At 42.5% G+C, this 11,869-nt stretch overlaps 1 protein-coding gene across 1 annotated transcript in view; it reads left to right on the top strand.

Moving 5' to 3' along the window:
- Positions 1-204: 204 nt before the first annotated feature.
- SMYD3 (SET and MYND domain containing 3) overlaps positions 205-11,869 on the top strand; it is a 1,045,581-nt gene continuing 1,033,916 nt past the window's right edge. The window contains exon 1 of the mRNA XM_006897739.1: positions 205-368. Coding sequence (XP_006897801.1) covers positions 205-368 — 164 coding nt within the window. The remainder of the gene's footprint in view (positions 369-11,869) is intronic.

The raw sequence follows: 11,869 nt of genomic DNA, 5'->3' as shown, positions 1-11,869 counted from the left end.
TAGGTCGAGACAACCGTGACCCGCTCTAGATCACCCCCGCTCATGCGCAGAGGTGCCTTTATGCCCTAGCTGGAGTTCCCCAGGGCCCGCGCGTGCGCAGTGGCCGGTAGCGCCGCCGTGTGCGCAGTGCGCAGGTGCGCGGTCCCGGCGGCTCCCGGAGGCGGGACGCGCAGGTCTTGTGCGAGTGGCCAGCTATATGGTAGCATGGAGGCGGGCAAGATGGAAAAGTTCGCTTTTGCCGACCGGGGAAACGGGCTGCGCGCCTCGGCCACATTGAGAGCTGGAGAGCTGCTCTACCGCTCGGAACCTCTGGCCTACACAGTGTCGAAGGGACGCCGGGGCGTTGTCTGTGAATGCTGCCTGCTCGGGTACGTACGGGGCGCGTTGGTTCTCCAAGTCCTGGGACCCACCACCTGGTGTCTGCCCCGGCCGCCGTGGGGCTGTGGTCGGGGTGCAGCTCCTGCCACAGCGCAGGTCCCCAGAGGGTCCCCACCCTATGTCTCCTAAATGGTGCGCGCCCTCACTGCTTCTGGACTGTGGGTAGGGGATTAGTGACCCCGTAGGACCGGCAGAGGGTGCTGGGCGGCGAGCAGTTTGAGGGAAGAACCAGAAGTTACTGTGTTGTGCAGAAAGCCTCGCTCGTGCAGCAGGGGCAATCACAGGTGCAAGGTTGGGGTGGCCGGAGCAGGAGGATATATACAAATAAATGACCATCAAGCCCGCAGCTGAGGCTCTACGGCCACGGGTAGTGCTGGGAGGCAGCTGCAGGGTCATGGTGTGTAAGGGACACGTCTGTGGTTCAGGAGCTCTGGTGGTCTAGTGGTAAAGGAGCTGCGGTGACAACCAGAACGCAGTTAGAATCCACCAGCTGCTCTGCGAGAAAGATGGGCATTCTTCTTCCCTGCGATTTCCAGCTTTGGTTGGGTTCCAATTCAACTGGACACCAGCATAGTCTGCGTGGTTCTAGGAGCCCTGGCTAAGAACCAGGCAGATAACGAGTTTGGCACAGGTCGAATCTATCTCCTGACCAGTCTGTAGCAGGAAGACGAGGACGTCTGCTCCAATAGATTTCACAGTCTTGGAAACCCTGTGGGACAGTTCTGCTCTTTCCTACAGGGTCTCTATGGACTTGATGGTAATGGGATTTTTGTTTGGTTACCCGTGGTCCTTAAGCAGAACAGAAATACAAGTGGACCAATAAGCAGTGTCATTATAAACCAAGAAAATGTACATATTGTCAAGTATCTAATTTTATTTGGATTTGCAATCAATGCCCTGGAATCAGTGATCAAGAAATCAAATGACATTGCGTTGGATAGATCTGCTGCCAGTGACCTCTATAAAGTGCTAAGGAGCAAAAGACTTCTTTAACTTGTTAAAGAACAAAAGTATCAGACGGGGCATACCTGACCTAAGCCTTGATATTTTTTCAGTTTCTTCACATGGATATGAAAACTCGGCAGTGAACAATCAGGAAGAATGAAGAGGAATTGATGCTGATGAAGAATATCAAATATGCCATGGTCTTCCAGAAAAATGAACTTCAAGGAAGAGCAACCAGAATGTTCCTTTGAAGTAAAGCTAGCAAGACTTCGTGTAATCCACCTTGAAACCTGTTATTAGGAAGGACTGGCCCCTGGAAAAGGATCTCGTGCTTGGTGAAATAAGAGGACCAGTGAAGACTATGACTCACAGGGCTGGCCTGGCACAGTGGCCGCAGCAGGTGGAATCGGACATAACAGTGGTGATGAGGAAGTCATAGGACTGGGCAGAGTTGTCTGGGCAGAGACAACTCGATGATGCCAATCAGCAATAGTCCTGGTTGGTTGGGATTAGATAGCCAGCTAATAATATAAATAAGGTATATGGCAGACCTTTTGGGTGGGACCACGCAAATAATTTGCACATATTTTGTAATCTTTTGATTGAAGACCAAGTGTCACATTCACATAAATTTCTTTTGTAAAGCGCTTTACACTGACACAGTGTTTGAATGTGTACAAAGCACTTGCTCATGAAGCCTAGCATCTAATTAGATAAATTACGAGTTGGGTTTGCCTACACATCCATTAAACGGCCATGTGCGCCATCATAACCCAGTACGGTAGCTTACAGCCCACACCACATTATTGCACCTCCATTCCCACCATTCAAATACATTATCTTAAGGAGCCCTGGTAGCATAGCGTGTAACTATATGTTCACCAAAAGGTCATTGGTTGGAATCTCTGAAGAGGAAAATGAGCAGTCTCCTCCTGGTGATTTATGACCTCAGATATCTGGTGGGGGATGCTGTGATTCAGAATTAACTTGATGGCAATGGCCTTTTATCTGCAAGGAAGACTAGGAGAAGGCTGTATGACAGTCCTGTGTCAGAAAAGATTTAGTCCATGTAAATGCCACAGCAGAGGCTGTTCTTAATCAGATAGGTGTCCTTACTGGATAAAAGTTAGTTACACATCTCTTGAATCAGAATCCCACACACTTAATTGTGCTGGTGTGATCCCCTAGGTCAAGAAGCAATTGTGCTGGATGGGAGAACACTGCCTGGTTCTAAATTAGGTTAGGTGCATATCAGTGTTGTATCCTTCATATCTCTTCATTCTGTATACTGAGCAAATAATTTCAGAAGCTGGACTCTGTGAGGAAGAATGTGGCATCAGCATTAGAGGAAGACTCGTTAACAACTTCATAAAGACCATTGAAAAGGTATGGAGACAGGATGTATCCCTGACACACTTCTTTCTTGATTTTGAACTATGCAGTGCTTCCTTTCTCTGCTCTGAGGACTGCTTCCTGGTCTAAGTTTTGCATGAGTACAATGAAGGACTTGGGGATTCCCATTCTCAAAGTTAGCCATAATTTGTTGTGATCCACACAGTCAATGAAACATAGACATTCCTTTAGTACTCGGGGAAAATCTACTGTCAGGGACCTCTCCAGAGTTCTGAGGAGCAGTGATGTCAGTCTGGAGTCCAAGGTGCACCTGATCCATGCTATGATCTTCAGTTACTTGTTAAGAGAGCTGGACAGTGACCGAGAATTACAGAAGAAGAATTGATGCCTTTCAGTTGTGCTGGAGGAGAGTATTGAACTGCCAAGAGAACAAATAGGTCTGTCTTGGAGAGGATGAAACCAGGTTTCTCCTTGGAGGCAAAGATTTTGACGCTCCAGGAAGGATCAGGTCTTAGAGAAGGATATCATGCTAAGAGGGTGGAGGGACAGTGCAGGAGAAGAAAACCCTGGATGAAATGGATTGATAAAGTAGCTAGGGCAATGGGGGTAGGTGTGTTGGAGTCAGTGAGATTGGCTCAGGATAGAGCAGGCTTCAGAGCTATTGTACTTAGGGTTGCTATGAGTTGCAGGCATCTCAATGACATATAACAACAAGGTAACATTAACAAACTGTGTTATGCAGATGATACAGCTTTGTTTGGAGAAAATAAGCCTTGAAGCAATTACTGAAGATGATTAGAGACTACCATATTCAATATTCATTACATCTTAACATCAAGAAAACGTTTCTCCTCACCACTAAAACAATAAGCAACACCAAGATTGATGGAGAAAAGATTGATGTCAGCACTTTCATTTTAGTTGGATCCACAGTCTACACCTACTGTAATAATAGGAAGTCAAAAGATAAGTTGCAAGGGGAAAAATCAAGATTTTTTAAGGACCTCTCAAAAGAACCAAGGAGCAAGGCTGATAATTTAAAGATGCCTGCTCAAAGCCATGGGGTTCTCTTGCTTTCTGTTCATCTGAAAATTCGGCAGTGAAGAAGGATACTCAGAGAAGAATTGATGCCTTTGAATTGATGGAGAAAAGTCCTGACTATCCCCTGGACTGCCAAAAGGGAAAGAGGGTCTGTCTTGGAGGGCACTGTTTTCCTTCGAGACAAGGATGGTGAAACTTCAGCTCACATACGTTTGGCATGTTGTTCGGAGGAGTCATCCTTGATAAAAGACTATGATTTCCCAGTCATAGTGGGAAAGGTGTCAGAGGAAGAAAGGAAGACCCTCAAAGAGAAGGATTGACACAGCAAGCTTTACCATGGGCTTGGACATGACGAGATTGTAAGGGTGGTGCAGGATTGGTGGACAAGGTTCTTGTCCTTTGTGGAGTAGATACGGGTCGGTGAAGACTCGATGGTACATAACATAACAAAAATCTTCCAACTATAGGTTCTTACTAGTGGTTAGAGAAAAGTTATTGAATCAAAGGAAAAGCTCCAACTCATTGTGTCATGTTATCAGAGCCACCTGACAACGATACTGACCCTCCAGGTGTTTTCCAAGCATATAAATTGCAGGAAGGAACTTGCCCTTCTTTCTCTCACAGAGTGGCTGTTAACGGCCAGAGAAATCTGTCCTTTTGAATAGCAGCAACACTATTTAATCCTTACCTATTTATTGAAACAAACCAAAACTCTTCAAACCCAATACTGTGGAATCAGATCCATGTCATAGCAAACTCACCCTTGGCTTTCCAAGGCTGTAGTCGCTCAAGAGGAGATTGCCCATTTTTCTCCATTGGACCTGTTGGTGGATTAGGGTTGTATGAAAAGAAAAAGTGGGTCTCTTAGTTCTTGAACTTGATTGTCTCATACTGGATACAGAAGTCAAATACATTTCCTAATCTTTTTGCAATTGGCATGTGCCCTTTGATGGAGATTTGGCTACTGCCTGACAGGTTTAAAGTTATTTTTGGGCCTGTCACATATTCTGTGCTCTCTCCCTCTGTTCTTTCTCTCTTACCTTGCCTTGATGCCTAGAGATCAAGAGCTGAAATACAGAAACATGATGAACACAAGCCACACAATAGAGTATTCAATTTAGTGGGAGCAAGAAATAAATCTGTTGCATTTAGTCATGTAGAGCAGTGCTTTAATGTGCGTAAGAATTACCCAGAAATCATCTTAACGTGTCCATAGAGTCTCAGTAAGATGTTGTGGTCTGAGGCGCATTTCTAATAGTTTCTCATGATGGTCCGTGTTTAAGTCCTGTGTTGCCACAGTGAAGGATTTTGTGAGCAAAATAGTGAATGATTCAGGAAGGGTCAAAGAGGATTGAAGGAATACACACAGGACCAAAAAGAATTGGGCTGTGCTCATCCATTTCAGGAAGTAGCAAATGATCAGGAATGGAATGAAAGGAAGTCCAAGCTCCACTGAAGGCATTGGAGAGAAAGCCTCTGGGAATTGAAAAAGATTCCAGGTGAAATGTTTCAACAAATGGAAACAATGCTCACTTCTTATGTCTAGCAATACCTGTATGTGAGCAGACTGCCACATCTCTCCCATGATGCCAGGGTGTCTTTTGGTGTTTAGGGTGGTATTTTGATGTTTCTTTGGGGGGGTTTGTTTATTTATAATTTTACATTGATTTGCATACAGAGTTTGTATACAATGTTTCACACTATCTTTCATTCACATTGTGTTTCATACAGTCATTCATTATGTTATATAATCAGTTACCGTTAAATCATGCCTATCATCACCCATTTCTAGATCCTCACTGGATCTTTCATAAAATAAACTGAGACTTATTTTCCAGCTTTGACATATGTATGTTTATAAGTTCTCAAAGAGCAGTTGTGAATTTGGATTTTTCAGACTTCTTGGATTTTGGTGCCAAATGTGTGATCTGGCAGAAACTGGCCCCAGGCCCCAGCTCCTCATCTGGGTCGTTTCTGACTTCTTGTCTACACTGCAGGGGTATTGAGTGTGTAGGTAGATACCAATCTCCATTTACCTGTCTTTTGGTTATGGGTCAGATGCACATAGAGAGCTAGGTGGGGTATAAGCAGGAACGAGATCAGTATGTTGTTGTTGTTGTTATGTGCCGTCGAGTCGCTTGGGACTCAATAGCGACCCTATGTACAACAGCCCTAAACTCTACTCTGTCCTGTGCCAATTGCACTGTCTCCGATCCCGATTACCCCAGTCACTGAATCAATCCACCTCATAGAGGGCCTTCCCATCCTGCGCTGTCTTTCCACCCTACCAAGCATGATGTCCTTCTCCAAGGACCGGTCTCTCCTTACGACATGTCCAAAGTATGTCAGAATCCTTGCCTCCTTACCAGGATGAATCTGTTTGTTTTCCTAGCAGTCCATGGTACCCTCAATACTCTTCTCCAGCACTACAGCTCAAAGGCATCAATTCTCCTTCTATCCTCCCTAGTCATTGTCCAACTCTGATTCATAACAAGTGATTGCAAAGACCATGGCCTGTATCAGATGCACCTTAGTCTCCAGAGTGACACCATTGCTCTTCAGTACCCTGGAGAGGTCCCTAACACCTGACTTTCCCATCGCAATACGTTTTTTTATTTCCTGGCTACTGGTGCCAAGAGTGTTGACTGTGGAGCCAAGCAGACTAAAGTTGTTAACAATCTCAATCTCTTCACCATCCATCCTGATGCTGCCAATTGGCCCAGTGGTGAGAATTTTTGTCTTCTTGACATTGAGCTTCAATCCTATTGGAGGCTGCAGTCCTTGACCCTCTGCAGCAAGCGCTTCAGGTCCTCCTCAGTTTCAGCAAGCAGGGTTGTGTCATATGCATAACACAGATTATTAATAGATCTTCCACCAATCCTGATGCCACACTTCTCCTCATAGAGCCCAGCCTCTCGGATAATCTATTCTGCATACAGGTTGAAAAGGTATGGAGATAGGACACATCCCTGGCATACACTTTTCCCAATTTTGAACCATGCAGTGTTTCCTTGCTCTGTTCTGACGACTGTCCCTTGGTCCAAGTATAGATTTCTCATTAGCACGATCAAGTGTTCTGGGATTCCCATTCTTCTCAGTCACAGTTTGTTATGATCCACACAGTCAAACGCCTTTGCATAATCTATGAAACACAGATAGACATCCCTCTGGTATTCCCAGCTTTCAGCTAAGATCCATCTAACATCAGGTACCCTAGTCCTACAACCCCTTCTAAACCCAGCCTGGACTTCTGGCAGTTCTCTGCTGATGTGCTGTTCCAGTCGTTCTTGGATAATCTTCAGTAGAATTTTGCTTGCATGTGAAATCAATGATATTCTTCTATAGTTTCCACACTCTGTTGGGTCACCTCTCTTTGGGATGGGAACAAATACAGATCCCTTCCAGTCAGTTTCCAGGTGCTGGCCTCTCCTGACAATATCCCCAAAGTATATGAGATGAAGTTTCACTGTCCTTGCTATCAAGAAACAGGACATCACAACTCAAAGGTGCCAATATGACTCAGATGACCCTGCGAATAACGGATTCAAACCTTGCTCTGCCCTGTGCCCTCCTTACCATCTCCTTTGTGCTTGGGCCCACTCTTAAAGCCACTGTGTCAAGACATCTTGTCAAGGGTTTTCATTTCTTTCTCTGCCCCTTCACCTTTTCCAGCATGATGTCTTTTTCCAAGGACTGACCTCTCCTGGTAACACACTCAAAGTGAGACGAAGTTTCCCTATCTTTGACTTTCAGGAGCGCTCTAATCGCACAATGACACTACTTAGCTACATGTTCACAGCCTCTTACTGGGTGACATTGCCCACATGAAGGATTTGGAGTTGTGGAGTTATAGGTCTGTCCTGTCAAATGGCTTAATAGTATTTTAAGAATTCTTCTTCCAGTTGATAGTTCGCAGGGTCTTAAAAGCTTGGGCAAGGGCATACAAGGTAGGGCATTGCTCTCTAATTATCTGGAGCAACAGCGGGAGGAAGAGATCCAGGAACCAGTTGAGAAATGCTTCCAGGCCCGACTGCCTTCTGTAACTACCCCTTCTTTACCATGAGAGCAAAGAAAGAAATAGTGGGTACCTATGATACTAAATATTTTTGATCAGGGACCTAATAGATGAATTTTAATGAAGATAAGGAAAACAGAGGAAGAGAATGTCAAGTTCTTATTGGAAATCAGTTACTTTGAAACAAAAGGGATCCTAGAACCTGTTGCCTGTAAACAACTTGAGAACCTTGGAGTTGAAACGTTCCCATGAAGCTGTCTTTTTAACATAAATACATATAAAACATACATACATATATATGTACTATTGAGTCAAGTCATAGTGACATGATGTACAACAGCCTTGAAACCTGCTCTATCCTGTGCCAACTTTACTGTCTCTGACACACCTACCCCCATTACCCCAGTTACTGAATAAATCCGTCTCATCAATGGTCTTCCTCTCTTTCTCTGTCCCTCCACCCTTCCAAACATGATGTCCCTCTCCAAGGACTAGTCCCTCCTGGCAACATGTCCAAAGTATGTCAGGTGAAGACTCAGAATCCATACCTCCAAGGAGCAGTCTGGTTTCACCCTCTCTTGGATGAACCTGTTTGATCTCCTGGCAGTCCATGGTATAGTCAGTACTCTTCTCCAGTACCACAGCTCAAAGGCATCAATTTTTCTTTCTATGATCCTTAGTCATTTTCTAGCTCTCTGCATAGTAAGCAATAATTGCAAAGACTGTGGCAGAGGAGAGGTCTCTGATAGCAGACTTTTCCAATGCAATTAGTTTTTTTGTTTTTTTTTTTAAATTTCTGGCTGCTGGTGTGAAGAGTATTAATTGTGGAGTGAAGCAAACTAAAGCTGTTAAGCTCTTCACCATCTATCATGATGCTGCCAATCAGCTCAGTGGTGACAATCTTTGTTTTCTTGATGTTGAGCTTCAATCCATACTTAAGGCTTCAGTCCTTGACCTTCTGCAGCAACCACTTCAGGACCTCCTCAGTTTCAACAAACAGAGTTGTGTCATCTGCATACTACAGGTTGTTGATGAATCTTCCTCCAGTCTTGATGCCATATTCTTCCTCATACAGCCAAGCTTCCTGGATGATCTTTTCTGCATATAGATTGAAAAGGTGTGGAGATAGGATACATACCTGGCGTAATTCCCTTCCCAATTTTAAACCATGCATTGTGTATATTTTTAATTGTTGCATATTTTCTTCCCCTCACCACTCCCCAACCTCCGTAACCCGACCCCAAAGAACATCTCTTGTTTCCAGATTCTTGTCATACATATAATGCCTAATCATATATTCTTTTTGGACAGTTCTTCCTCTCATCCCTTCTAAGACATTGTTCATTATCTATCCACTCTTTTCACATTCTCTCCCCAACACCTCCATGTCAGCCCTATTTTATAACATTTATTATGGTGTTATACAGTATTTGTCCTTTTGTGACTGAGGTATTTCACTCAGCATAATGTCCTCCATGGTCACCCATTTTGTGTACTATTTCATGAGTTCCTTGTTTTTCAGTGCTGCATAATATTCCACTGTGTGAATGTATCAGTTTTTCTATCCATTCATTTGTTGATGGGTACTTGGGTTACTTCCATCTCTTTGCTGTTGTGAATAAAGTAATCATAAACATGGATGTGCATATGTCTGCTTGATTCATGGCTCTGGTTTCTTTCGGGTATATTCCCAATAATGGAATTAGTTTGTCAAATGGTACTTCTATTCCAGCATTTTGAGAAAGTGCCAGACTGACTGTACCATTTTATATTCCCACCAGCAGTGAATAAGAGTTCCTATCTCTTTATGACCTCACCAGCATTTGTTGTTGCTGGCCTGTTGAACTTTGCTATTGTTGCTGGGCTGAGATGATATCTCATAATTGTTTTGATTTGCATAGACATTTTGCATATTTTTTCATGTGTGTGTTGGCTATCTGAATGTCTGGTGAAATGTCTATTCATATCCTGTGTCCATTTTGTGATTGGGTTGTTTACCTTTTTCTTGTTGAGGTGGTAGAATATTCTATACATTTTAGATAGAAGCCCCTTATCTGATATGTTGTTGTCAAATATTTTTCCCAGTGTGTGAGTTTCCTTTATACTCTGTTGGACAAGTTTTTAAATGTGCATAGGGATTTGAATTATTTTTAAATTTTAATTGTGATTTTAATGAAAGTTTACAGAAAAGTTTGATTTTCATTAATTCATTGTTGCATAACTTACCCCCTGTCCATTGCTTCCCCCTTCCCTGGTCCACTTTAAAAAAAAAATCATTGTTGCACAATTACCCCCCAATCCCACCCTGCCCCAGTCCTCTTTGCAGTGTACCTGTTATTCTGGACTGTTGTTGTATGTATAATTCCTAATCATATATTTCTTTTAAACAATTCTTTCTTTCATTTGTTTTAATGCAGTGTTTATTATCTATCCACTCTTATTCTCCTCCCAACCCCCCATATCAGACCTGCTTTATAACAGTGTTGCTATGCAGTGTTTTTCTTTTTGTGACTGAGATATTTTACTTAGTATAATATCCTTTAGGGTCACCAATGTTGTGTAATGTTTTACAAGTTCATTGTTTTCAGTGCTGCCTAGTCTTCCATTATATGAATATACTATAGGTTTTCTATCCACTCATTTGCTGATGGACACTTGGATTCCTTCCATCTCTTTGCTGTTGTAAATAACACAGTAAACATTTATGTGCATATATCTGTTTGGATGACTGTTCTGATTTCTGGTTTCTTTCCCCATAGTGGCATTGCTGGATCAGATGGTATTTCTGTTTCCAATATTTTGAGAAAGTGCCAAACCACTTTCAATAGTGGTTGCACCATTTTACACTCCCATCAGCAGTGAATAAGTGTTCCAGTCTCTCCACAAGCTCACCAGCATTTATTGTTTACTGCTCTGTTGAATTTTGGTATTGTTTCTTGGGTGAGATGATATCTCATAGTTATTTTTATTTGCATCTCTCTGATAGCTAAGGATTTTGAACATTTCTTCATGTGTGTGTTTGCCATCTGAATGTCTTCTCTAGTGAAGTTTCTATTCATATCCTGTGACCGTTTTGTGATTGGGTTGTTTACCTTTTCCTTGTTGAGGTGGGTGTTGGAGTAGTCTATACATTTTAGATATGAATCCTTTATCAAATATATCATTGTTGTTGTTGTTGTTAAGTGCCGCCGAGTCATACATAGGCGACTCTTAGCGACCCTATGAATGAAAGACCTGGATACTTGTATAACTTTAATCTATTCTCCAGGTTCATAGGTCATTACCAAATATTTTTTCCCCAGTCTGTGGGTTTCCTTTTTACCCTATTGGAAAAGTTTTTTGATGTGCATAGTGATTTGATTCTTAGAAGATCCCACTCATCTCTTTTATTCTCTCTTGGTTGTAGATTTTTCATAATGCTTGGAATACTGTTTATGCTGTGGGTTAGGTCTTCTAGAGTTCTTCCTAGTTTTTCTCGGATCACTTTTATAGTCTTTGGTTTTACTTCTAGGTCCCTAATCCACCTTGAGTTGGTTTTTGTGGATGGTGTGAGGTGTGGGTCTTCCTTGAGTTTTCTGCAGATGGTTTTCCAATCTTGCAAACACCATCTGTTAGAGATGGTTTTCCAATCTTGCAAACACCATTTGGAATACTAGGCAGCACCAAACATTTCCCCACTTAACTGTTTTTGTCTCCTTGTCAAAGATTAGTTGACCATAGGTAGATGAGCTGATTTCTGGGCTTTTAGTTTCATTCCATTGATCTATGTGTCTGTCATTGTACCAGTACCATGCTGTTTTGACTACCATGGCTGTGTAGTAGGATTTGAGATCAGGGAGTGTGATGCCTCCTACTTTGTTTCTCTTTTTCAGGAGTGTTTTGCTTATTTTGGGTCTCTTTCCATTTCACCTAAAACTGGAAATTGCCTTTCTAGCTCATTGAAGAATAGAATTGGTATCTGTATTGAGATTGCATTGAACTTGTAGATTGGTAGAATTGTAATTTTCATGATATTGAGTCTTCCTATCCCTGAGCGTGGTATATTCTTCCATTTCTCCAGATCTCTTTTTATGTCTTGTTTTATAATTTTCTTTGTATAAGTCTTTTTTAAATTTTAAAAAAATTTTTTTTGTATAG

This window comes from Elephantulus edwardii, unplaced genomic scaffold, assembly GCF_000299155.1.
Source record: "Elephantulus edwardii isolate Elephantulus edwardi_28Jun2011 unplaced genomic scaffold, EleEdw1.0 scaffold00214, whole genome shotgun sequence".
In the NCBI taxonomy this organism is placed as follows: domain Eukaryota; kingdom Metazoa; phylum Chordata; class Mammalia; order Macroscelidea; family Macroscelididae; genus Elephantulus; species Elephantulus edwardii.
The sequence above is the reverse complement of the archived record's forward strand: the minus strand, read 5'-3'. Positions and strand labels throughout refer to the sequence as shown.